At 40.1% G+C, this 27,891-nt stretch overlaps 1 protein-coding gene across 6 annotated transcripts in view; it reads left to right on the top strand.

Annotated features, from left to right (window-relative positions):
* Positions 1–27,891, top strand: part of WAPL (WAPL cohesin release factor) — a 77,429-nt gene that overhangs the window by 1,286 nt on the left and 48,252 nt on the right. For 2 of the 6 annotated variants that reach the window (XM_075109743.1, XM_075109737.1), the window contains exons 1-3: positions 2,003–2,577; positions 3,137–3,660; positions 23,055–24,104. In XM_075109743.1, the coding sequence (XP_074965844.1) occupies positions 2,567–2,577; positions 3,137–3,660; positions 23,055–24,104 (1,585 nt within the window). In that variant the 5' untranslated portion in view covers positions 2,003–2,566. Of the gene's footprint in view, positions 1–296; positions 1,569–2,002; positions 2,578–3,136; positions 3,661–23,054; positions 24,105–27,891 lie in introns of those variants that run through there. The other 4 variants (XM_075109740.1, XM_075109738.1, XM_075109742.1 and 1 more) reach the window with 3 other exon arrangements.

The following is a 27,891-nucleotide window of genomic DNA, read 5'->3' as shown; positions in this document are numbered from 1 at the left end:
CAGGACTTTGCTCGGGGGTGAAGTGTGGGCCGGGGCGGGGGGGGGGACACCCGGGGCACACCCGGGCACGGCGGGGCCGGCGGCTGCCGGCGGGCTGGGCCGCTCGCCCCGGGCGGCGGGAGGCGCGGGCCGCCCCGCGGGCCGGGGACTTGTGTAATGGGGGTTGGTTTTCCTGCGGGGCGGGGAGGGGGGGGAGGAGGAGGAGGAGGCCGGGGAAGAAGGGAAATGACATCAGAAGTGGCCGGGCGTGCACGGTGGGGTGACCCGGTTCCGCTAGCACCCCCCCGCCCCGCCTCGGGGGGGGGAAGGGAGGAAAAAAGAAACTGTCACCGTGGGATTTCATCAGCTTCTTCTGCCTCCCTGCATTTAACCTATTTTTCTTTCCCTTGATTATGTAAGAGGAGCGGTGCGGAGAGGAGCAACGCGCAGGGACGGCCGATGGGCTTTCTGGGGAATTATCGGGGTTTTTCACATCTAGCTGGTCCGCCGAGTCCGTTCTGGGAAGTGCGGGAGAATTATGTGTCGGGTTTTTTGCTTGTATTTACATTTCTTGTGCTGCTCCAAATATTGCAGCACAGTGCAGGAGAGAGAGGCGGGGGGTGGAAACAGTGAGATGGGCCAAGTTTTTTGTTTCACGCTGAGTGAAAAGCAAGAGAGAGTTGTAAGTAAAGAGTAAAAATCCTGTTCTCTTGATTATATTGTGCGAGATTATCTTTAATCTCAGCCTAACATATGAGTTTATACCATAGAGTATCTATATTTTTCTGATCCTCCTCTTTTAACCTGCTTATATCACATTGAATATTTATTTGAGTTTTGAGATTTTTGATTCAAAACTCCTTATGAGATGGTCTTAATTTTTAAGCTTATTTATAAGTAGGAAAGTGTAGATGGAGGAGCTCTGCTTTCTGAAAATGAAGTCATCTTCTCCTTAAAATGGCAAGCCACGAGTCATAATTTAAATCCGCCGTTATTTTTGCAGGTGCTGGAAATGTAGTGTTGGGAGTACTTTTTTGAGTCAGGGTTTAGGGGAGGAAAATGTGCTAGTGATGAGTGAAGTGATTTTATTTTTTTTCTGTAGGAGTTGTATGGAAGCAGAGATGTTAAATATTTCACTTTAGTTTCTATAGCTTTAAACACTGGCCTTTCTGATCTAAAATATTTTGGTTACTGTTATAAGTATTTTCAAGCATCAGCAAAATAAAACTAGTAAGTTGGATTTGTTTTGTTGTTTGTTTTGTAAAGTATGTGGAGAAGTTCCAGTTTTGATCTTGGATGAAAAATAGGAAATTAGAGCTACTTCAGGGGAGCAAAAAAACCTAATGTGTTTGGAGCAGCACAGAGTAGGCTGGTGACACTGTGGGGGAAAAAGAGGATGGAGATGGATTGAAGAGTAACACCTACTTGGAGCAACCAGCAGCAGTCTGCAGAATGGTGTTTCACAGCAGAATTCTGGTCAGTAGAAAAGCATATGCCTTTACCATCCATCTGCTAAACTGCTGGGGAGAAGAGTGTTTCCCAAAGTGGTTGTTCCTGTATCTCTTCTGCATTGCAACACCATCTGTCTGGTAAACTTCCAAAGTTCAAATCTGATACTTCTAATTCACTTAAAATTTGCTCAAACATCGATGACCCGATGAATTGCTCACCTTGTGTGATAGGTGAAGGTTGGCCTGGTCTGATAAGGGGAGACTATTATTAGTGAGACAATTTTGCTCGAGCGAAGAGATAGAATGACGTTTCTGGAAACCAGTCTGGCGATTTTGGCAGAAGCTAGTCTGGCACCTCAGGTTGAGAAACTGTGAGTGTCGAGATGAAAACTGAAATATGGCAGAAAGACTGTATCCCACGTATTCAGGGGAATAATAATAAAAACAGTTGTCTCGAGCAAATAGTTCATGTGACAAATTTATTAATGTTTTTAAGCGCTATTTGTCATCTACTTTACTATATATGAAGGCAGTTCACGCTCTCAAAGTTGGATTTCTTTGATTCTGTAGCTTAAGTAAATGCCTCCCTTTTAACAGACTTTTCTCCAGTACAGTCATTTCAGAGAGAAAGGTGGACTTGATTGGATTCTGACCGACTATAAAGAATTTCAGTTTCCTAGTCATGTTTTGGGGAAAAAAAAAAAAAAAGACAAATGCTGGTTTACAAAACAGATATGTTTGTTTTGTTTTTATGTTGTCATTTGTCCAGTACTTGAAGTATTTGTTTTGGGAAAAAGAAACAAAGTGGTCTGTCTTCCTTCTTGAGTTAAACAAAAGTAGGACTAGAACACACGCTGGGAACTGTTTAAATGTGTTCCTGTTTAAGCTGTTTGTATTTAAAGTTTACTCTTCTGAGAGAGCAAACTGTGGACTGGACTACAGTTGTAACAGCCAGTCAACAATCACAGTTTATGCTGGTCGGCATAAGGTGTCCTCCATGTCCTTAGAAATTGATTGAGAAGTGTCTCTGCGTTCCTGTCCCTTGATCGATCAGATCTACTCGTGGGGAATTGCTCTGTACCAGTTTTGACCGTGACTGTGCAGATGGCATAAACAGCATCGTATTACCAAATAATATGCTCGCTAAGTAAGTGCAAGTGTGCGAGAAGAACAGGGAGTGAAGTTGTCATCGTTATTTGTGATTAATTAGTATTTAAAATATCTATAGTAACTAGAAGTATTCTGACAGGTTTTTTTAGTTAACTACAAAGAGTCTTTTTAAAGCCATGCTGTGTTCTTGGGCTCTAGCAGAGAGCTGCATGTGCAGATGTGGTGAAAATATTGTTTAGTTTTCTGTTTCATGAAAGCGGTGCCATTTATGCTTGAAAATACAAAATTAGAGCAAAGCAGTACCAAAAGTAATGTATTCATAGCAGATTTTTAGTAAGGATCCATTGTGCCATTGTTTTATAAACGTGCAAGTAACTGAATTTCAAGTTAAGTTGGTCAATACATCACTTATAGCAGAAACTTTTGACATAATGACGTTCACATGTAAGCGAGTTAGTCTATAGAAAGAAGCGGCCGATGTATCTGTTGCTTGTGTGAAATGTATGTGCTTTGTGCTCGTAGGCCCAATAAAGGATGGAGTACAATCATTTGTACTAAAAAGTTGGTGAATTTGTTTCTTCTTTCTTTTCCAACAGAGAATATGAAACAGGAGCCAAAATGACATCCCGATTTGGAAAGACCTACAGCCGGAAAGGAGGAAACGGCAGCTCCAAGTTTGATGAAGTGTTTTCCAACAAACGGACCACCCTTAGTACAAAATGGGGAGAAACCACCTTCATGGCCAAATTAGGACAGAAGAGGCCCAGTGTCAAACCAGATATTTCCGAAGCTCCTAAAAAACCTAAAGTTGAAGATGAGGTAACAGAGGATCCGTTTGGATTTGACAGTGATGAAGAATCTCTTCCTGTGTCTTCGAAGAATGTGTCACAGGCTAAAGGCTCCTCTCAGCTGGAACCTGGTGAAGCTGCTCAGTCCGAGGACTTCACTCCTCTGCTTGAAGCTAACAGCAGAATTAATCAGCCAGACAGCGGAGAAAGCGTTGCACCCAGCAAGTGCGTATCTTCTGACAATACTGTTCCTCTCCTAAAAGAAAAGAGCACAAGCAAAAACGTGGAAGATGGAGAATGCAAAGGCAGCAGTGCTAAACTTGTAACTGCAGGTACGTTTACTCAACTGTCCAGGTAGTTCTGTTGTCCTCTGGTTTTTACTCATCTGCATTTAGACTTTGTGTTTTCAGGGGTTGCTTAAATGTTCTGATAAAACCGTGGGTCAATTGTAAGAAATTGTAAAGGATACGCTGTTTAACTAAAAACATCGGGAAGCATTCTGTACTTTAAACATTGGTCTGAGGTCCTCGGCTTTCTAATTGTTATGTCTGCAAACTGAGATACGGTGCTTCAGATTCAACATAGTACATTAGTCCACCTGGAATAGATTGGAATAATGATCCTCCTAAAATTTGTTCGGACCTCAGTGCATTTGGGGTTTTTTGTTTTTTTGTTTTTTTTAAACACGTATTATTTTGAAGAGCCATGAGCTGGTAGTAATGGAATACTTTATTCTTAAGTTGCTGGCTTTAATTTAGTGTGGGTGCAGGGTTACTACTGTGCCAGTGCAGGTACAGCTTACAACCTGCCTTATTTAGTTATTTGGATGGAAAAAGTAGGTTTTTGCACTTCAGTTGCACAGAGGTGTGTGTGTATATATATGTTTTCTTTTTAAATTAGCAGATCTTTATCAATTTGTATGGATGAAGCTTCAGACCTCTGAGACAGAATTCTGTCAAATGTCTTCTAGGGGCTGTTTTCAGGCTCTGAAGTGTTTGTGAGATACCTTAATACTTTTGAGAGGGAGCTCACGAATCCCATGGAGCTGAACATCGCTGTAATTTTGTTCAAGTCATTCTTAGACAAGATCAGGTGTTATTATATCTCATTAGAGGTTTTCATATAATGGGCTGATTAAACCACAGCTGCTAAAATCGGGCAGCAGACCACATTAGATGAACCTTGATGAAGATGACACCTACTGACTTGCTCTGGGTTATCATAATCACCTTTAATGAGAAGAACTTACGTAACTTTGAATTCTCGGGTATAGTTAACCCTAGGATCAGAAGCTTGAGTGGACTTGTTCAGTTGTAATACAGTGGGCAAGTAGATACTGAATAGTGGAAGATGTGCATAGCTCAGTTATTTGCGAGATAATTTTATTAGTGATAAAACAGAAGAAAAACCAAGAAATGTTGATTGTAAGCGTAGTTTGACAGACACATTGGTGGGACGTGTAGTTGTCTTTTGATGTTACTCTTATTTTTGCTGCTGAAATATTTCTCATTTTTGTATGGTTTTCTGCAGTTTATTTACCTGTAAGTGTGATCCACCTTCAGTCTGGAAATACAATTTGTTTTGCTAAGTTTGAATATAGTTTTTGTAAGAAGCCGAGTAGATTCATCCCCCAATATTTACAAGGAGAAGAAATAGTAATGAGTTTCCTTGGTTGTTAATGAGAGATTGTACCAGAGGAGGCTTTACAGTGAAATGGTTTCCATGTAGAAAAGCTTTGTTAGAATGGTATTTTTTGGGTTGGAAAGGTGAACGTAAGAGCTGTGGGGAGAAAATATGGTAGAGCTCTGAAAATTCATAGTGCATGAAAGGCTGAGAAGAGCAGACTTCAGCAGTGTCATTGGTGCTTACTGGTTGCAGTGTAGTGGAAGATAATAAAATACAGTATTTAGTACAGAGAAAGTTTTTTAATTTGATGCTTATTCAAATTTTAGAACTCCTTGTTAGACAGTACTATATCTACCATAAGTATATAGAGCTTTAAAAGGAAGGAGGCTGATTAATCTTGGTGGGTAAGTCCATCATTGGCTGCTGAGTGTGGTGGTGGTCTGGATGCAGAGGGGAAGGTTACTTAACAGCTTACTGAAGGAATTCTGTTCTCACATGCTTTCCCGAAGTATTTGTTACTGACGGCAGTTCAGCCAGAAGTAGTGAAGGACAAGGTGGATCTTGATCTGATGATGCTGTTCTTTCAGAATATGTTACATTCTGTTTACACCCAGTCCAATGAAGATAACAATTTCATAGATTTCTTCAGAAATTAAATTCGTCCAAGAATGAATCTTTGCAAAACATCCTAGGAGGGCCTTTAAATAAGGGTAAGGAAACCAAGACCATAGTTTTGGTGATGGTGTTTATTTTGGACAGTTAGTGAAATAAAACCCAGATGGTTTAAGCAGCTATTATGCTTGTGTGTAGACTGATCCAAAATAAATTAAAAAATGTCTCTGTGTACGTCACTCAGAACATTGAGCAATTGGAGATAGTGGTATAGTTAGCCAGTGTAAATGTAGGTACTTCAAAGGCTTCTTTGTTATATTGACTATTAAGTGAAGTTTGGTATGAGGCTGTCTGTCAGAACTGGAGAGAGTTAATTATACTGAGTTTTGAGTGGGAGAGTATGGGGGAAGAGGGAACTTGGAGAGAAAAACTGAGTAACAGTAAAAGGTGGTTTCTTGTTGCGTAGTCTCCTAAGGTACAGTGTATGTACTTGTACTCATTACATGACCTCACCCTCCCCATAATAATTTTCCCCTTCCTGGTGACTCTTGAACTCCACCAGGTTCCACCAGGTTTGTTCCAAGGGCTTATAGATCCTTGAGACAGCAAGCTCTGCTGTCCCTGAAGAGGAAAGAAGGGGGGGAGTGGCGGCGGGGGAAGCCAAGCAGATAGAACAATATTAATATTCCCAGTGTGAGAGAGACTGCAATGTGAGCTCAACCTTAACCCACATATGATGGTGTATCTTAGGTATAGGAAACTAGGCTATGTTGGTACTGATGTTCGTAAAAGTGCTTGTTAGTTTAAGTGCAACTTTCTAGTCCCTGTCCTGATACTGAGTAGACAGTGCAGGAATTAAGGTCTCAAGACTTCTTGATGGCATGTGCTATCATGGTGAAGATAGTTGTAACTGAGGTGAAATAAGGTGAAGAATATGGTGAAAACTGATTTAACATGGCTGTGGGCAAGCTGAGAGCTACAGTTCAGCCTGCTAATTCTGCTCCAAATGTATTATCCTGCGTCAATGTCCATGTCTTGGGACATTAAATTGAAGGTGATGCAATGTCAGTTAATTTTAACTAATGTTTGGTATTAAAAAGGTCAGTTTTTTGAGTTGTTTTAATAGTTGTGCAGCTGTATGACACAGTTGAGGATCTGTATCTTTTATTTTAAATGATATGACATACTGGTCTCTGTCTTTTTTTTAAAAGTGTTCAGCTGGTGCTTGTAACAATCTCATTTTAAAGGCTTTGAGAAGCTCTTAATGTGGGAAGCTTCTCATAATCTTACCCTAATGTTGCTTGATCAAGACTTAATACTGTCAGAAGAATGTTCGTGAGTAATCCTGTACATAAGAGGTAATTTACAGGGAGTAGGAGTTCAGGTAAAGTAGAAATAGCAAAAGAATTTTCAGTATTAATAGTTACTGTTAGGTCTCTTTTGTTAAGGTAGGAGGACTTGGTAGCTAGGAAGTAAGTTGTGTCATTGGCAAATATTATAGTGCTATTTCATATCAAGCAACAACTTAGGTGGTGAGCTTTTTATGAGGGAGTCTCACAGTAGCATAAGGTGAAAACCCACAGAGCAATACTTAACTTGGATTTCTGAGAGACCTTGGTGGGTTTCTGTTTATTTGTTTTTTAAGTTGCTAAGCTTATTTTGTAAGGCATAAACCCAACTAGCATTCACCTGCACGCAGGCTTTAGTACAAAAACGCTTACGGCCTTGCAGAGCAAATTGTGAGGTGCTAGTTCTAAAAAATATTCTAATAACTTTGTTCTGAGAATATTTGTTAGCTTGTGCATTGAAATTAATGTAGTACTGTTTTTTTCAGAGGAAAATTGAAGTAAAAACGTGATGAATTTTAGAAGGTGGTATGGCATTTCATGATTATAATAGTGTGTGTGTATCAAATGGGATAACTACTTTCCCTACTCCAGTTATTTCAGTTTAGGGAAATACCACTTCTGTCATTTGTTACGGTGTACTGGTATTTAAACAAGTCTTTGTTCTGGAAATAGTTTTGCTCTTGGTGCTGTAAGGGAATACTTGCCTGTTACTCTTTTAGGTTTTTAGGTAGTTCTTAGGGCCATCGTTTTTTGCTTGGTGCTCATGCACGTGTCGGTAGCAAATCAAAATGGCACATGAAATCCTTCTTAATAACTTGTGCTTATGCAGTGCAGGAGTGAAGGGATGCAACTGCGCTTAACTACTTCATGACCCAATATGCAGAACCTAGTTGTGTTTAGTTGCTTGAAAAGCATACTGGGTGAATAGAGTAATTGGCAGAGAATGGTGCCCCTGAAGAGGAGCCAGTTCAAGTCCTCAGGTCTGTTCCCAACAGACCGTGCCGATAGTACCTCAGTGAAGGTGTCTGCAGAGCCTCCGCATCCCGATTATGTGGGTGGGGGAGCCCTATCTTTAGAGTTAAGTCTCAACTTCTCAAATACAAGTTTGTTAGATAATTACATTCAACAACAAGATTTGCCAGGGTGTTCCTTTCAAATTGTAATAGAGCTTCTATTTCGTGTTTAATGGTGACATGGACATTTAAGATAATAGTTGGGTGCGAGTGACCTTATCTTTTTTTCTCTGCGGAGTTGTTGAGTGCAATTTATTTACCTCTTGAGAAAGAATTTCAGTTTAGTAATTTTCTGTCCAAAACCAGAGCAGAAGTTGGGGAAAACTGAATGAGGTCTGAGCGTTTGGCTGTGTTAGGAGACAGCTGGCAGCAACCATGATTAAAAAGAACTGCAGCTGTGCTCTGGCTGGCTCAAAGCATTAAGAAACTGATAGCAGAGAAGGGGAAAGGTCTGCCAGAAAATATGTATACCCATAGAATTTCAGTATTATGAGGTTTGTTTAGATGGCAGTAGCTGTGCTGAGTACATAGGTAGCTGGGGTTTATCTCCAAGTCCTCTCTTCTTCAACTGATTATTTCTCCCTTTTCAAGGTATCTCTTCTCCCTTTATGCACAGAATTTCTTGCTGTGTCAGTAACCGAAGTTCAAACTAGTGCAATAATTGTTCTCAGTATTTTTTCCTTTGGCATTACTCTTGATACTACTTTGAAGATTTGGTGGTTGGTTTTTCAAAAGTCTGAAATGACTGAAATTTTGTTTAAATTTCAGTATTTACACTGGTTTGCTAAAATTGCAATACAGGAAAAAGGCCCCAGTATTTAGAAAGGAGTCTTCTGATTTCTGCAGCATATTTTTCCTAACGACAGGGAAATGCATGCTGTGTATGTCCATGTACGGAACACACGAAACCTTTTCCCCTCAGCCTGTAACTCCCTTTTCCCAAACAGCAGTGAAATTCTCAATACCTTTTTTGGAATCCACACTTTTAAATCATTCTTTATGGACTTGTACAGTGAACAGTTAGTTTTAAAAGGTCAAACTTTTGATTGCTGCTTAACTTCTTTTGTGTTTAAAAAGTTGAAATAACTTCGCATTCAAAACAGTTGGTCAGTGCTTATAGAAGAAAAAAACCCTTTTAACATGCATAGCTTTTAGGTGGGCCAAAGCATGCATGACAGCAGAAAACAGTGGGTAAGGAAGCCATTTCGGGTTCAAACTGCTGTATGGAAAATGTTTTTCAAGTTCAAACTTAGCTCATATCTTCTTTTAAGAAACTGCTACTGTATTCAGTGAAGGGTTTCGACATATTTATGAGTAGTGTCTGCATTCAGACTGTCTTAGCCTAAGGATACATTTGTTTTGACAGTTCTTAGTGCCGCTGTGTTATGGTATACTTTAATACTTTTTTTTTCATAAGGGCTCACACTACAAAAGTCGGTAAAAACAAGCTTTTTTGGCATGTGCCAGCCCCTTCCGTTGCCTGTGACACTTTGTCTTGTTTTCCCTGCAAGGGGGAAGTAGTTAGTGTCCTGGATCAGCTTTCTCCTGCTGCTTGGAGCAAAAGATGCCCTCCTGAGCTACCAGTGGGCAAAAATGTGTCTTTCTAACTGGACTTCCCATGAGATGAACACATGATACAGCTAGCTCAGGCTCTGACAGCTCCTGTATTAGAGTGTAGCAGCTCTTCTGGCCGTTGGTTTGATGTTGCACAATTTCTTGTCTCTTCAGGACTGTTTTATTTTTAGATTTCCGACCAAGTAGTCTTGCTTGTGGTGTTGTAGAGTTCTTCAAAGCTGAAGAATTTGCTGGAGGACAAAAAATAATTTTGTAGGAATGGGTTTTAGCATTGTTTACTAAAACTGCAATTTGCCCTTCATTTGAGAGAGTTGTGGACTCTGCATGCAAGTTGGGTGTGGACACTGATAACATGCTGTGTGGTGTGTTGGGTTTTTACATAATATCAGTGTCTGTAGGATCACGTTATAATTTATATTGTTATGAATGTGGATAAAGATGTGAGGAAATATTAAGAAAAAAAAAGTCCCGTTTGTCTTGTGTCTGCTCACCAGAAGAAAAACAGACTTTAAATGAGGTTTTCAGAGCGTTGTCAAAGAGTTTTAAGGAAGATTTGAAAGAAGAGTGAAGAAGGAATATGGTAGTTATTCCAGCTGTGGAAGACAAGCTGTGAGACTATAGGTGTAACTTAGAATCATAGCATGGTTTGAGTTGGAAGGGAACTTTAGAGGCCACCTATTCCAACCCCCTGCAGTGAGCAGGGACATCTTCAATAGATCAGGTTGCTCAGAGCCTTGTCCAACCTGACCCTCAGTGTTTCTAGGGATGAGGCATTTACCACCTCTCTGGGCAACCTGGGCCAATGTGTCACCACCCTCATAGTAAAAAACTTCTCCCTTGTATCTAGTCTAAATCTACCCTCCTTTAGTTTAAAACCATCACCCCTTGTCCTGTCACAACAGGCCTTGCTAAAGAGGTTGCCCCCATCTTTCCTATAGTCCCCCTTTAAGTACTGAAAGGCTGCAATAAGGTCTCCCCGCAGCCTTGTCTTCTCCAGGCTGAACAACCCCAACTCTCTCTGTCTGTCCTCGTAGGAGAGGTGCTCCGGCCCTCGGATCATTTTTGTGGCCTCCTCGGGACCTGCTCTAACAGGTCCATGTCCTTCCTGTGCTGAGGGCCCCAGAGCTGGGTGCAGTACTGCAGGGGGGTCTCACCAGAGCAGAGCAGAGGGGCAGAACCCCCTCCCTCGCCCTGCTGCCCACGCTGCTGGGGATGCAGCCCAGGATACGGCTGGCCTTCTGGGCTGCGAGTGCACATTGCTGGCTCATGTCCAGCTTTTCATCCACCAGTACCCCCACGTCCTTCTCCTCAGGGCTGCTCTCAATCCTTTCGTCCCCAGCCTGATATCTGATATTAGGGGTTGCTCCAACCCAGGTGCAGGACCCTGCACTTGACCTTGTTGAACCTCATGAGGTTCTCCCAGGCCCACTTCTCCAGCTTCTATAGGTCTCTCTGGATGGCATCCCATGCCTCAGGTGTGTCAACTGCACCGCTCAGCTTGGTGTCAACTGTAAACTTGCTGAGGGTGCACTCGATCCCACTGTCCGTGTCATTGATGGGGATATTAAAATAAACTTGGACAAAAATGCTTATCTGGGAAAACAAAAAGGATTGAAGTGCAAAAAAAAGTTATAAGGCTTTAATTTGATAGAAACTGAGAGGCTGGTTATAGCTGATGACAAGCAGCCTAGGTTAGTTTTTAGCTGTATTTTAATTGGAGGAGGAAATACCTGTAGTAACGAAGGAGTAAATAAGTAATTTTGAGGTTTGGTGTTCCATCCCCAGTATTTGCTGGGAAGGCAGTTGTGCTGAACACAGAGCTATGTGTGGTTTGGCCAGGTACATGTGTATAGCTTGGTATGAAGGTAGTATTGGCATGTGGTGACTTAAGATACACTGAAAGGTCAGGGATCAGGAAGGATATCTAATGATTGCTTGCTGAAGAAGAGGAGGGGAAAAGCAGCTAGGTTGTTACTTCAAAATACATCATCTTCCCATATGATTGAAATCTGGGCCGGAGATAAAGGCAAGTGATTAGCTCTGAATATTTTCTGCACAAGAGGGGAAGGTCGTCATGTCAGCCTGCACCCCTGTGAAAGGCTTCCTTTTCCACTGAAATACAAGGATTTAAGAAAAAAAAAGAGCAGTATGATGTCTGACAGCAAGATCATTTTTGCACCAGCATAAGACAACCTTTCAGAACGCCTGCTGGTAGCATGTTTTCCCAAGTGGAAAATAGTCTATGAGGAATTATTTCTTACGGCTTAAACAGGGCCCAAGGTGAGAAGCAGTGATGTGGTGGTTAAGGTTCAGCCTCTCACGGGGTGGAGCTGCTGCATGGTGGGGAGTTGTGCTAACACCAGCGGAACGATTCATGTTCTGAAAACATGAAAACCTGTTAGATTCATGGAATGAAAGTAATGGTTTATTAGAGAAGCTGAGCAACGTGTTACCAAACTGAAAGGCTGCATCTAGGTGATTTGAGAGAAGGCAAGGTGTCTTCTGTCTCACAAGCTGTGTATTTAGAAGAATAGCTACTTTAACTGAAATTAAGAGGTGTAACGTGATCGAGAACTCGTTTCGTACATAGCCTTAAATAATAAATTAAAACTTTTAATATAAATTGCCTTTGAATTTTGATATTCAGGGTGCTGGAAAGGAAACAAGAAAAGCAAACTATTTGTATAGAAAACAGTTCTGTGATAGCAGTAGATCAAATCTCATCACTTGAGGGTTTTCTGTGGAATTCTTCTGCAAAAGATGATGTCACTTAAAACATCTGCAGAGGCAAACAGTGTTTATCCAACCTCCATGCAAACTTGTTGGGAACTCATTTTGATTCAAAGAGAGTGAAGCAGCAGCATTACTTAAGAATTTGTAATCATAGCTATGGATGTGGTGGTTCTATAATTTTAGTTATTTTCGTGATTGTCATCCATGAATCTCATCTTGAGAGCCTAATCATCTGAAGCTCTTACGCATCTTACCTTCTTTTGATGCCTGCTAACAGGCGCTGTTTTTCGAGATCTTTTGGGCATCAATGGATGACACCGGATCTAAGGAAATTTTGCCTGTTTCTTAGAATTCTGTATTTTATATCCATCTACTTTTTTTTTCTCTGTTTCCCAGCTGTTCAATCATAGACAGAAAATAGATCAAAGCAGTTTAGTCTGTAACCTCTTCTCCTTACTAACTAAAACATTTTATTTTCAATGTAGAGTAGAAGAGAGAAACTGTAATGAAATTTGTTTTCTTATTTGGAGAGAAGCATGGCTTCTCTGCAGTTGCTGGTTTTCTGCCCAAACCAGAGAGGACACTATGTGTATGTCTTGTTTGGGCTCTCTTCCCAGAAATGAGGAGTGTGATACAAGCACCTGGTAAAGATTCATCTTTTCCTCTAGCTTGGTCAGCTTCAAGTTGTAGAGTACAGCGATGTAGCTTTATGCTTGGGAAATTGGTGTAGTGGAGCCATAATAAATGTTTCCGAGAGCTCAGGAACATCAGGCAGAGCTATAGCTCATAATAAGCTTAACAAACTGTTTCCTACATCCTGTGTCAGTGGTCTGGTCGTGAGCTGTAGCCTCTTAATGTACGCGCCCTCAGTAGCTGGAGGGATCTGAAGGCCCTGGATACAGGAATATAAAATTGGCATCATGCCACCTGCCTGCCCTTTCAAAGATTTCATTGCTTCTGGCTAACATTGCCTATACACACGCAATGAATTCTGTGAATTTGTGTGGCTAGTACTAAAAGAAACCTAGTTTAAGTTTGTAGACTTGTTTCCTGTGTGTAATAATTCAATTGTGCTCCTTTCGTTATTAAAATGAAGGCTCCTACAGCTAGGTATGCAGCAATGATGGAGCATAAGGTCTCATGCTGCAAAAGGTATAGAAAGCAATATGGCTTTTGTTTGTAGTTTTGAAAGACGCTTTGGCTAGCGTTCATCAAGAATTGTTAGAATTGAGAGGACTAACCTGGAATTCAAGTCAGTAGGGCTAACATTTAACACTGGCAAATCTTCCATGGGTGAATAGAAGAAATAAGCATTTATTTTGCATATGTGATATTATTTTGTCATCTTAATATGTTTTCTTAGCATATCACCGTTAACATTGACTGTCCTTTTTCTTCAATTTCTTAATAACATTTGTACTCATTAACCTGTTTTGATCAAACTTTTGAGTGGTAAGGAGAGATTTCAAAGACACAGTGCTATTTCAAGTGTCGTGAAAGGTGGTAGAGTGAAAAACTGAGTTGAATTGATTCATCTCTTCCCTTACCTCTCTCTTGTCTGTGTGCTGGTAAGGAAAATACGGTTATAAGTGGGTCCCTAATCCATTTGAAAAGGCAGCAGCAAGCTGGCTAGCCAGCACATGTTGCTGCGCATGATCTGCAGCGTCTGCTGTCTCCTGCCCAGTCAAACAGGTTGGTGTTGAAGGAAGCTGGGGGGTGGTGGTTGAGCTGTGGGGCAATGAGCTTTGTTCTGTGAGCCCCAAATCTGTTCTGGACAGAAATGTACATTGAGATGTTGTTGTTACAGCCTAAGAGAATGCTCTGTGCTCCGAGTAACTTAAAAATAGCAAATAAGGCTCCATCACCGAGTTGTCAACAAAAGCATGTAGTGTTTGACTTCAGGCAATTAGCGTTAGACTGTTAATGATGATTTTACTTTTATGGAGCTGAAAGCGATGCTTTTACACTTGGAGCCAAACATCTTAGTTGGAAATGAAATGAAATTGAAATGGGGGCTAGGCTGGAGGATGCATTTCTTGATGGTTGGTGTGGATTATGTTGTGGGTGTTCTTGTGGGTCCCCGTCCTGTCATCTGTGTCCCCCCTGCCCCACACACACCCAAGAAGAGTGTTTGGTTTCCTAAAGGATTTTTTTCCCTTCACTTTGTTTTGCATTCCATGTTGGTGTATGCTAAGGATCAGGGTTATTCTGTATCAGTAAATATCAGTGTTAACTCTCCACCAACTGCTGAAGCTGCAAGAGAGTGTTATCTTTTCTCCAAACTTCAGTGTTTCCTCTTCAAGTAAAAAGTCTGTTAAACTTTTAATCTCCTGTGAGAAATTATAAGAATTGTTTTTTATGACTTCCCTTTCTGCGTTAACCTGCTCGCTGCATTTAGGCCCTCCCTGGAGCAGGTTTTGACCAAGTTTGAGTTAATGCAAGGGTAAATGCCATTATGGTGAACCTTGGGCAGGAATGAGAATGGCTCTTGAGACGTATACCCAAATGCTACAAGTGTAATGCCAGGTGATTAGTCAATCATGCCAATATAGTTTCATTACTGTAAATACTCTAGTATGTCATCAGTGATGCTATGGCAAAATAACAGTTTGAGCTGTCAAAAAAATTCTCTGAGGAATCTGTGAAGCTGTCCAGGCAAAAGATAAGTAGCTCTAGTTTGACAAAACAGAGCAACTCTGGCAAGATGTATAACAAATCCTGGAAAAGTACTTCAGGCTCTCGGGACCACTTGTGCAACCTCTTAAGCTCCTGTCCCCTGCCAGGCATTTACTTTCCTCTCCTGTCTCCCCAGGTACTTTCAAGTAGTTTCTAGTATTCTCCACCTGTATCTCTTTTCAAAATCACCAGTAGGAAAACTTTGTGTTAATTACTCATTGAACTATTTCTTATGTTAGGCATCTTTTCCTGGCCACTCTGGGCTCTGCTGGCCTGTTGCAGTTATGAGTAGTACAGTTGGCTTTTTGCCTGTTCCCTTTGGTCTCTTGATGCTGATTCTGGGTCCTGGGATCATGCGCGCTTGTTTCACAGAAAGCTGCCTTGTACTTACAGATGATGTTGGTCAGTGGTGGTCACATCCCTCTGTTTGTACCAGTAACTGCCCCTTGTGTGTACTCGTTAGCAGAGGTGAGAAAGAAGCATGGAATGCGTTCTACCCCGCTGCAAGCAGTGGAGGACAGTCAAAGGTCAGGTTTAGAATTAATCGTATTTTCCCATTTTTAAAACCTCTATGTGTTTGTCCCTATGTTTCTTTGCCGTTTTATATACAGTGTAAAGTGACTGGAATCACTTAGCCAATTTTGGAGATAAATTGCTGTGTGGTGTCTTTACTGGTTCTTCTAGTGATTTTGTTTTCTTATTTCATCATCAGCCCAGAATTGAAGGGGTTTTTTTGAGCCAGGTGAGTAGAGAGATTCCTCAGAGTGCCCTGTTTATGTTCACTGCTGGTGCTAGCTTGAAGGCAGTTTGAGTTGGTACCAGAGGTCCTGCTCAGCTGGTCTATCATGGCTTTTGCTCTGGAAAAACTATTGGCCTTCCCTTTTTTGTTCTTTAAGACAATATGTAGCTAAAGATTGAAGGTAAGAAGCATATTGGAAGTTGTCTTTCTATCTACAATTAGTAACTTCCATTGTTTTGCTTGTAATATTCAGTTTAAAACACTTGTGGATGGCATGCAATCACTCTGGCAATTTCTAAAAGGTTCACAACTTTTTTAGACCTTTCACCATCTCAACAAGTCTGTAATTATATAGTGTCTTCTGCTATTGCTGTGTGTTGTGGTTCAGCCTGGCAGGCAGCTAGCACATGGCCACTCGCTCACGCCCCCCACACCAGTAGGATGGGGGAGAGGATTGGAAGGGCAACAGTAGGAAAAGTCGTGGGTTGAGATAAGAACAGTTTAATAATAATAATGTAATGAAAAGGGAAACAACGCGGGTGTGCAAGAGAGGGGCAAAACCCAGGGGAAAAAACAAGCCATGCAACCATTTACCACTTGCTCGCTGACACCCCTGCCAGTCCCCAAGCAGTGATCGCTTCCCCCTGCCCCAGCCAACTCCCCCAGCTTACATACTGAGCATGATGGCATGTGGTATGGATTATCCCTTTGGCCACTTTGGGTCAGCTGTCCCAGCTGTGTCCCCTCCCGGCTTCTTGTGCACCCAGCAGAACATGGGAAGCTGAAAAGTCCTTGACTTAGTGTAAGCAGTGCTCAGCAGCGACTAAAACATCAGTGTGTTATCAATATTATTCTTATGCTAAATCCATACCGCAGCACTGTATCAGCTACTAGGAAGAAAATTAACTCTATCCCAGCCAAAAGATTCTGATGGAACTAAATATTTTGTGTGGGGGGAGATACTCCTTCCTTTTCTCACACAGTACAGTGAAAAAATAGCGATGCTTCTGAGGGCTATTTGGGAGCACATTTTCAGGTAGTTTCTTAAGAAGAAAAACCCTTTAAAATAAGGGTGAGTTGTGTTATGGATACTTAATGAAAAAATAGTGTTGAAATCTGAGACCTTAATGTCTAAATTCTTAGAGAGTCTGGCTGAAGGAGGTAGGTGTGTTATCTCTAAAGAAAAATAATTATTTTTTTAAAAAAGTAAAAAAAAGGCTGGAATTGCATTCTTCCTTTTGTACATGATCTTAAAAATGAAAAGGCAAGAGGTAGTCCTGTTATGGCTACTCATGGTAGCCACAAGGCATTTTCTGCTTTGTTGAATATATAGAATACCATTTGTCCCATCTAATAAGTGAGTGCTTCTATTAAATATGTATTCTTTAAAAAGATATGAACGGAATATTCTCTTTCTATCCATCTAGCCTAAATGATATCGTAAGTCTACATGTGCATTTGTTTAATGTTTAAAGGTTTGTTACTGAAAAAGCAAAGGTTTATTACTGGGAAAACAGTGGGATTTTGAGCACTCTACATTCCCACTGGTTGAATGTTTTCATGTATCTAGAGGACTATAAACTATCACCCTCTATAAATCAGATGTCTTGCAGTGTATGAACTTGACCATTAGAGACAAAAATTCATCTTTCAGAGGTTACTTGGGACAATAATTGTCATAATCACTTAAATATAGCTCTGCAAAGCTTGGTCGTGTGCACCTCTGAGTGTGAAAACATGTCCATGTGTTTCGCGGGAAAGACTAGAAGTTTCACTGTTTAAATTTATCAGCAATACTTAAGGCATCCCTATCTTGTTAGTGACATAAACCAGAGCACAAAATAAAGCAAGAGGTTTGTGTAAATGTGTGGGGTTTTTCCTTTATCAGTTAAGTCTTAATTTAGACCTGCCAGTCATTTAGATCGGTGCTTCCACACTCTGCTAAATGAGTTCTAGAAATTCAAACAGAACGCAATCATGATTACTACAGAAGATTGTTAGGGTTCTTAGGAATATTGTGCTAGTATCTGGGGGAAAAAGTGACCGGTGGATCATCTAGTTATATGCTATTTTTGATCTGAAATTACTTGGGAGACTTGTTTTGGTATTTGAGCCCCAAAAGACCCCAGTTGCAGTTAAAATTGGGAGGAGAAATTACATGCCTCTTTGGAACTACAGAATATCTAATAATTCAAAATTAGTTAATTTTCTCATATTTTCTCTGTGCTTTCTGTATCTGTAAATAAAATTTTTTCCTAGAGTCATGCTAGCTTCTGTAATAGTTACTACAGATAAATCTAGTAATTTTTAAAATCAAGGTCATTGGAATTGCTGGTATTATACGTCTTCAGGCAATTAGCAAGTGATTTGCAGTAATTTCTGGTGTAGAGGCTTCAGTCTGACAGCTATTGACCCACTGATAAGATGAAAACAGTGACTTGACGAAGTATTCTTCCAGGAATTATTCCTCTGTATGTCACTGCTTAGTTTTCCGCTAATGCGTTATGATGATCCAGTTTTAAAGTCAAATTTTCTACCTGGTGTACAGTAAATGGTTTACTGGCTACATTTTCCATCAGCCTTGCTTATTATTGGAGATGGAAGAACCTCCTTGCTGCAGTTACTAAGACTTCTGAAGTACTGGGTGGCTTCAAAATTTTGGTGTCTGATAGGTGCAAAATGAAGGGGGAGGTTAACTGCCGATTATTTGCTGTAACTTTATGCTGTATTAAATTACCAGCCGAGAGTGAAAAATCGGATGTAACATTTTGTTGATACGTGTGGAGTCTTTTCAGAGAACTCAAAATTTTAAGTTGCTTATGTGCATACTTAAAACAATGAATGGGTTATACAAAGGCAAGAGAAGTACTACTGTGGTACGGAAAAAGCTGTTAATGATGAGTGTTCAGGAAGTGTAGTCAACCAAGCATTGATAAAAGCCGTTTGACTGAGGTAGAATGGATCTGCTATTTACAAGTTAGCTGAGCTGACTGGAGAAAGTCCTTTTACTCCCATTTACAGATGAAGAGAAATGAGGAATCCAGGGCGGGAAGGAGTAGATGGATGGTGCTGATGGTGCTCCTGCCTTAACCCGGTCTGATCAAATTTTACTACAATGCAGGTGTACTAATGTCTTGAAGTACCTGTGCGGTTTCAGTGGTTCTCTCACAGGTGGTGGAGGCTGTCAGAGGAGTTAATAGCTAGCTCAGTTTCCTCAGTTTTGCACTTGGGCCTGTTGGGAACAAGCAGGAGGAGAAGAGCAGGCAGGTTGGTGGGTAAGTGTGAAATTGGAGATGACAATTGGAGCCACTCCGGGAAGGAAAAATGTAACAGCCTCAGTGCAGCAAGTACAGAAAAATTGAAATGGAGATAGTAGATGTGAAGGATTGTTCTTGTTGTGGTGCATCTCTCAACCAATGCTTTGGTTTGTCCAAGTGACGCTGCTGCAATAAGGGAGTAGAAAGTTTTGTTCCCTTAATAGGTCACAGACAACTAGATGGGGTTGTGTTGCTTGCTCAGTGTCCTACAAATATTAGGCTAATTTTAGCGCATTCTAAAATATTCTAGAATAATTTGTAGAGCAGCTTTTCAGTGTGTGTAACTATATCATCAAAATTAATATTTTCATTAAGAGTGAATTCTAGTTATCTGGATTTATTATTCCTTGGTGAAATATCTAACGTGTCAAAAACCTTTTCTGACTAAAAGCAGCACTGCAGTAGACATAAGTGTCATAAGGATCATCCTTCTTACAAAGACCTGGTAGATGATGGCTTTAGCTCTTGGTTGCTGAGAGAGTCCTGGCAAGGGACTGAGAAAGTAACGTGGTTTCAGTTGCTAATCACTGCTTCAGAACTGATGAATGAACAGAAGAATTCAGGGAGTAGTTTGAGATGAAGTGAACTTAAGGGAAAGGCTTAAATATGCACTCCCTGAATAGCCATGCTTTTGCATACTAAAAATCTGGAGATTTAAGAGAACATGTGGGGAAGTATGTGTTATAGGGTAGTCATGATTTTTGTGATGTGCTAGTAGCTGACAACTGAACAAAAACCAAAAGCACAGCAAACAACAGGAACCGCCCTCTCACCCCCTCCAAAAAAACCCCAACAAAACAACACAACAACCAGACAGACAAAATCCCACAAAAAAACCCAAAACCCTTCTTCAGAACAGTTGATTAATGTTTCTTTGGTGACAGATTCCTTGGCAATTTTTTCCATTAAATCTCTGTCAGTGCTACTGGTGTGTATGCATTATAAATATTTTTATGTATCTTTGGCCTCTTCAGTCTGTTTTTCCAGGCTTGATGTGTTAATCATCTTTTCTGCTTGTCTTAGTTTGCATCATTATCATCTCAGTTACAGTCTGCACTCACAATGTAAAATTAAATTTGAGCTTTTTTAATCTCAAAACAGATTCTTGACTCTCAGGTTTTACCGTGCACACACACGTGTATTCTATTCCTTCCCTGGGAAGATGAGGTTTGATTTAGTCCTGGTATTAAATGAGGCTCTTTACAATCCCAGATTTCCCTAGGATGGGAAAACCATTCTATTTCCAGATAGGCATACTGAAACGTCTTCCTAACAATTCAGTCAAGTATAGTTCAGTAAGCCAAGACAGGCATATTTTAAATGTACTTATTTTAAATATTGTTTGGACTTGATTGATTCACATAAATATGGACTCAGATATGGAAGAGTAGTGGTGAGGCTGCAAAGTAGTGTATTTTAGTGAGAAGGTCTGAAAATTTTTCGGGTTTAATTTGCTGTTTTTCATGCCCAAGTATTATAGTAGTCTTCAGTTACACAATAATATTAAACATATGGGGGGAAAGGGAACATGTTGTACACTGTCAAACTCACTTTTTGATAAGAGAAAGATTAATTTTGGTTGGGCCTCTCCCATTATCACAAGCATGAGAGTGAAATGGGAATAACAAGGTTTCTTGTGTAATGTACTGATACCGAAAAAGATTGAACAAGATTTCATTGCTGAGATGGCTAGGGCTGATGTTCTTTGGGGAACTTAGTTTTGCATTTCATAGATTCTGTGAAGAGCCTTTTTTATTTCTAGCTGAGTATGTAAACTTCTGTGACAGACCGCAGCTGGACTCCTGGAAAACTTAGAGGCAGTTTGTGAGATATTACTTGTCCTGTCTCCCTGAGGAATTTCAGCTTGGATTAAACTGTTTTCCTATAAAACCTGACTTGGTAGTTATTTCTTTCTACTGCAATTTTCTGCTTGCACCTTAAAGTTCTTTTACAAACCATGTGTGGAAGGATGGCAGTTAGATTATGCCCTTTTCCTTTGAAAACCAATGAACGAAAGTCTTTGGAACAGTACTGATGCTCTCCTTCCCATCAGGAAGGCTGAATCCTTTTGGTGAGTGCTATGAAACTTCTGTGCCATCTGGGTAAGTGGTAGCTGATGAAGTTCAGTGCAGTGAGGACTAGTGCTAAAGGATGCTAAAGCCTTCATTGTAGTGATGAGTTTAGGAAGTATTTGCTGCCTAACAAATTTGAACCTTGGCGGTTGCATTCTGCAAGTGGAGCCTCTTTTAGTACTGTAGCATTCTGCGCCTGTCTCTTCTAAGAATGTTCTCCTCTAGCGTTCCCCCCCCCCCCGTACTTGTCCCTGTCCTGGTTGCTTTTGTTTTTTCCAGTTTATCTCATCATGTGCTACTCTTCTATGTGTCAGGGTCTTCTGCATTCCAGTCAGACTTCTTATCTTGCTTCTTCTGGCCCAGACAGCCAGAACAGTGAGTGTTGATAGTAACGGTAGACACCTTGGTTTCTCTGTCTGGTTATACTGTCTCAGAAATTTCAAAGAAATTTCTGCCCGTCTTGTTTCCAGGAAATAACACACTTGTATTTCTGGTTATCTTTGTGTGTGTGTGTGTGTGAGGTGCAACAGCAGAGCATGGCAGATGCAGATGCAATCTTCATGAAGCTCTGGTACCAAATCCACTGAGTTTTTCTCTCTTCTCAGGGAAACCAAAGGGAATGGTTTCCCTACCAGTTTAGAGGACAACGGGTGGAAGACTTAGTACTGTCTTTCCTGGCGTTACTATTGTGTGGATGCTGGTCAGCTGGAAACAAATCTTACAAAAAGTGATTTATTCCAGTGGAGTTTGATCTCTTTGACAGCGTAAGATGCAGGTGTGGCTGTGGGTTGGAGAAGTGCAAGGCTAACCTTCGGCAGCAGCTGTTTTTCAGATCTGTAGAAGTTCATTGTAAAAATCTGCCTTTCAGAAGTGATTTAATTTAAAATTTTAACAAGAATTGCATTTGCTCTATTTCTTCTGGAAGTCCAAATATTTTAATTTGAAGCAGCAAAATAAATAACAGCTGCTGGAGTTGTGTGTTGTTCTGTCCCGTGTACCTTGATCAAAACTAAGGGTAGAGTTTGTAACAGGGACTGTAGCATTTGTAGCACAGATACATTAGTGCATTACTTCTGCTGGTTTTAGTAGCTGTACAGTTACTGCCATAGGCAGCGAATTGCAGGATAATTTCCAGCAGATTTATTTAATTTCAGCAGTAGGGTCTGTGGCCCATGCTGATTTTCATTTCTACTGTGATGATGCCTCACTACTATCTAGTTCTTAGACCAGAAGTAGCTGAAGGAGCAGCTGTAACCTACTTCTTTCCTCACTACAGCAGGCTACTAAATGCATCTTGCAGTATTAAGAATTAATATATACAAACTTATTCAGTTCATTGGTTCATACATGTTTTGTTTCCAACGATATTACCTGTTTAAGTTCTACACAAAAGCAAGAAGTACTTCAAGTAGGGCATCTGAAGCAAATCAGACACTAAAATCAATATTGCAAAGCTTTCATTTGAAACACTAGTGTAGTCAGAATAGCTTGATATAAACAAGGATTTTTGGGGGGTATGTTTATGTAAGAATAGAATACAATGCTTAACATATGTATGGGAAAGATATTTTTGCTTATAAAATCAGAAAATACATTATAATTGCTCTTTATTTCTAACTATTCATTGTAAGTCACTTGTGTGTGAAACATGGTGATAGACTTCACTGGAGATTTCGCCGCAGACTTTTTTCCTTTTTGTGTAGGTTGTATAGATAAAGAAGTGGTTGTATTTAGGGCTTACTGTTGGTTTTTTTTCATGATGCACATGTTTTCAAAGTGACGCTTATTTCAAGTTAGTGTATGTTTTTGCTAAATGGTGAGAATATTTTATTATAGCAAAAATTTTAAACTGGAAGGCTTAATAAGTATAAACCAGGAAGATAAGGACCTCTAATGTTTTTTGTCATTGAATACTGAATATTTGCTGTTATACTGTGACTTTTCAGTTGCTCGCAACAGTTATTTTTGTTTTAATAATGCTTTTTAGTAATAGATTTATCTTTTTTTTTTGTAGATAAAATACAGAATTTGAATGAAGATAATGAGAAGAACAGTCATTTCATCTATGAGAATGCGGAAGATGGTAACAAAGCCAATGCTGAAACTACAGACGCTTCTGGATACAACACTGAAGCCAAGGACTTGCCTGATTCTTGGGACTCCCACGTTGGAAAAACAGCAGACTCTCCATCAGAAACATCTCAAACAAAGGGGCCATTAAGAACTCACTTGTATGAATGGGAGGATGAAACTGAAGACACCAGAACTGGAGAGTATGTATTAGATTTTGACAATGAGCATCTCTCAGAGATGAAGAGCAAGGATGAGGAGTGTGATAAAGAAGATACTGAAAATCCAAAGGAAGCCATTAGTGAAGAACTTGTGCAAACTATTCCCAGGCCAAGCAACTGTAGGACCTATTGTCGGTCCAACAAAGCAAAACCGCAGGGGGCAGCAAATTTTGATAAGCTAATGGATGGCACTAGTCAGTCTTTATCCAAAGCAAACAGTGAGTCAAATAATGATGGTCTGAACCCAGCAAGAAAAGTTTCTTTAAGTAGCGGGACCAGTTTTAGAGGGACGGTTGGACGGACTAGAGACTACACTGTTCTACATCCGTCTTGCTTGTCAGTTTGTAATGTTACTATACAGGATACCATGGAACGAATTGATGAATTTACCACGGCAGCCCCTACTGACTTGGGAGAAGCTGGACGCTTAAGGAAAAAAGCAGACATTGCTACTACAAAAACTACAACCAGGTTTCGACCAAGCAATACTAAATCCAAAAAGGATGTCAAATTAGAGTTTTTTGGGTTTGATGATCAAGATGAGGGAGGGGGAGATGAAGGCGCCTCTAGAAGTTCTGGCAGTTCCAATTACAAAATCAAGTATTTTGGGTTTGATGACTTGAGTGAAAGCGAGGATGAAGATGAAGAGTGGCAGGTAGCGGAAAGGAAAGCTAACAAAAAACGAAGTAGAACCACACCATCTTCTTCGCTACAGTCAACCTCTGACGGCAATGAAAACTGTTCCCAGGATAGCCAGCTCAATACTAATACAGGTAAGTAGAACTCTTCTGGAATACATGCTTAGCATTTGAATTTAGTAGGCGTTTATATTTTGGGTTTGGTTTTGCAGTATACCTAGGAGTTTGTTGAACAGTACTACTGATTTGGAGATCTAAAAGTTTTAAATTTGCTTATTTCTGCTGTGATCCTGTCTGGTGTTTGATAGCTGTCTTGAAGTATGCTTTATACCCCTTGATCTCTTGCCAGAGGTAGAGTTTCTTCTGTTTGAACAAGAAGAATCTTACCTTTTTGGTGTGTTGAGCATAGAGTACCTATGCCTGGAAGGCAGGTATCTTAGCACAGAAGCTCTGCATCAACCCAGAATTACAGAGCCGAGTGCAGAAATCTAAGTAGCTCTTAAAGACGTGAAATACCTTTTTCCTGTTTGTGCTTTTGAACATGTTTGTAAACAGTGAGGACTTTTCTCAAGTTCCATCTTATCCAAGAATGCACGGCTCGAGGGAGAGGCTGTGGGGACCCATGGAGTGCCAGTCAGATGACTGGCTTTGGGCGTGCCTCTGCATATTGATGTATGTCTGCTTGTGCTTCCAGTTTTCAGATATCTCCATCTTGTGCATAGGTGGTACGTGTGTGTATACATATGTGTACACACACACACACGAGTGTTCACGCAGAATTTGCTGAGCAAGTTCTGGCGTTTGAATGCTTTTGAAAAATTAGGCTTGCTTGGTGGCTGGTTAGGTCCTATGTAACGACTCTGATCAAGGTTGAGGTGTGGTGAAGAAGGAAAGGAATAACCTTGTTGAAAAGTTTCTTTTAGCCTTTTTTTTTAAAGTCTAATGCCAAAGAACCATGTGTGTTGGAATAAATGTTTGAAAACACTGCTGCCGTTCTAGGGAACTTTTTGGTCCTCTATTTTGGAGCATGAAGCGTGAGACGTTTTTATCCATTCATTGAAGCTGTTACGCTTTCAAGGCTTTGGCAAGATGTATTTCATTGTGATGGGGAAAGGGAAGGACTCTAGTCTAGTCTTGCAAATGTTGGAGAAGCTGGCTTTTCCTACAAATAGCTTCTGCTGAGATAATCCAGAAATAAAATTTCATAGGAAAAATTGTTCATTTCTCTGTTCTAATTATAGCGGTCTCTAAAACCAGAATTGTCTGTAAGTCTTTTAATCAAAGGTAAATGTAACTGCTAGGTTTTTTGGTAAATTCTAAAAGGGCCAAATTGATACTGATGATATATGAGAAAATTGTGTTTCCAAACAAAAAACCCCTTGATTTGTTTTCATAAAAAGTAATTATGATGAGACACTTGCATTCCAGTCTCTTTGGAAAATGGGTTTAACTTAAAGGGCCCTTATGAAATATTCCATCTGAGTCCCTTTTTCTGATGAGTCTTTGTTCAGCCATTTATTCCAAGGAAGAAAAAATCGCTTATACGGTTAATGCAGCTGAGATGCTGACCCATCAAATAATCCTTTCAGCTGCCATGCTCTAGAGTCTTAAAATATCTACAGTTTGCATTCAGCACTACATTCACCAAGGAGGCCATTATACTCTGAGGTACCATAGATTATGTCTCTGAAATGTTTTCCTGAGAGATTCCCATGACAAAGGTAGATATAAGTTTGTGTTTTCTTAGTTTCTTAATACACTTCTCCACTTCTCAGGTAAGAGCTACCTCTCAGTGCCTCTGCTGAGAGATGCTTCCCCATTATTTTGCATCTTTGCTCATTTGGTACCTGTTTTGTGCTACTGTAGCTAGGTGAGATTTGACTTGCATTTTTTCTTCTGAAAAATTGAAAGGGTGATGTGAAGTTAGTTCATGAAGTTTCAGCACATTCCCTGATTCAACCCTGTAGTACAGATTATAAAAATAGGGAGTCTGATGTTGCCCTAAAATTTGTAGGACTCTCTGATATATTTTACGTTGCCTTCTCTCAGACCTTTGAAAATTCTGAGCATCATAATTGCCCTGAACAACCATATTGGGGTCCTTAAATACAGTGATGCTGAGTCTGAGAATTTGCCAAGGACTTCTGGATCTAAGCCTGAAGTTGCAGTAAAATATGTGACATGGTTGTGAGGTATCATCTTTCCATACTGGAAAAAAGTGACTTCTGTATCCGTGGAGAATGTCAATTTTGAATCCTGGTGTCACAAAAATCTTTCAGAGCATCTTGCCCAACACAACTTTTTCCTGAAGTTACAAACAGTACTGAGAGGTGCTAATGCTACCAGAGTTCTGTCTGTGCTGTTCTTTTTTGTGCTAATGAATAAATCCACAGATAAAAATTCCAGTGTTCCCGTTCCAGGTTGACAGGTGAGGTGCCAGATTGCCTCTCTTAATTCCAGCCCCGGAAATTCCTAAGGCTGATTTTGACATTCTGTGTGTAAAGAATGTTATATGGCATAGTCATTTTCTCAAGAGATTTGATGCTTTGTGTTACGATCTTACAAAATTTTTGCCATAATACCGATCTGGATACTTACTGATAATCCAGGCCTATTGTTATGAAACAGATTTTAGAATCTTAGTATAAAACATCAAGCAAAGATTTTCCCATTGAACTGGAAATGGACTATTCTTTCCAGTCTAGTTGGAAAGTCTAGAGTCCCAAGCTCACAGTTGAGGGAAAGTAAGTTTAATAATACATATTTAAATGTTTCTGGAAATGAAATTTAAGAAAGCCTAAAGACTAGATGGATAATAGTGCAGGAAAAAATGCAAAGTAGTTCAATGGTAGACTCTTTTGCTGAAGTGTCTTTTCTGTTGTTCATTTGTACGGTAGGCTTGCCTGCTGAAAAGGTTAAAAAACACCAAAAAAACCCAAGCAAAAGCCAAACAAATAAAAACCCAAAGAAACCCAAGCCATGAGATGCTCTGGCTTTTAAATTTCTAGATGCTGTTCACACACTTTTCCTTTCAAAGAAAGTACCTCATAACTTTGTAAGCCTGAGATTTTTGGTGAAGCTTGGAGTTCTAGTTAAAGTTGCCCTTTTTTTTGCCATTGCAATCTAAAATTCTCTCATATTAGCTGATGTAGCAGCCTGCTGAAGCGAAAGCCTCTTTCACTATTGAGACTCCCAGCTGTAGTCTGCCAGAATGCCAGGGGCTAAAAGTAGTGATGAAACTTTACTGTATCTGAAACACCTGTATTATTTCACTAGCCAGAATATGCGATGACTCTACTTAAGATGAGCTTTTAATACTGGAGCGAAATGATTTACAACTCCTCATTGATTAATGCAGCCAAGTAATTTATCTAAGAGAAATCTGAACTAATGGCCAAGAAGAGTAAGGATTAACCAAAAATAACTTTAGGCTTCAGTTTTGAAGAGCAAACCTGTATTTTTCGGATGGTGTTATAAGTCTGGAAATAACTGTGCTGTCAGTTTGTTTCTGTCTTTTTCTAAATATCCTGCCATGGTTGTCAGTGGTTTGGGTGGTCACTAGGATTTCTAATATATTGAACTTCTGAACTTGTAGTCTCAGAATACTTTAATTGCCCACCTAGGGAAATGCTAGGGATGCCTAGGACTAAGTTAATTCTTGGTTTACTACATTTCATTTTGGCCAATGACAGTAAAATTATTACAGAAAGTGACAGGCATTTAAAAAGAAGTGAATACTTGCTTATCTGTATTTAGATGGACATAAACAGAATAGAGCAGCCCGAAACCTTCCACTAAAGGAAGGTATAAGATCTGTCCACTCTGACATGCTTATTTTTATTTGGTTCACCTCCTCCTTCACAACATAAGCAGTATAGTAGTGATAAGCTACAGTATTCTTGATTTAAATTATAGTAGCAGT

This window comes from Phalacrocorax aristotelis, chromosome 14 (genome assembly GCF_949628215.1).
Source record: "Phalacrocorax aristotelis chromosome 14, bGulAri2.1, whole genome shotgun sequence".
Lineage (NCBI taxonomy): Eukaryota > Metazoa > Chordata > Aves > Suliformes > Phalacrocoracidae > Phalacrocorax > Phalacrocorax aristotelis.
Note: the sequence above shows the minus strand (reverse complement) of the source record. Positions and strands in the feature narration are given on the sequence as shown.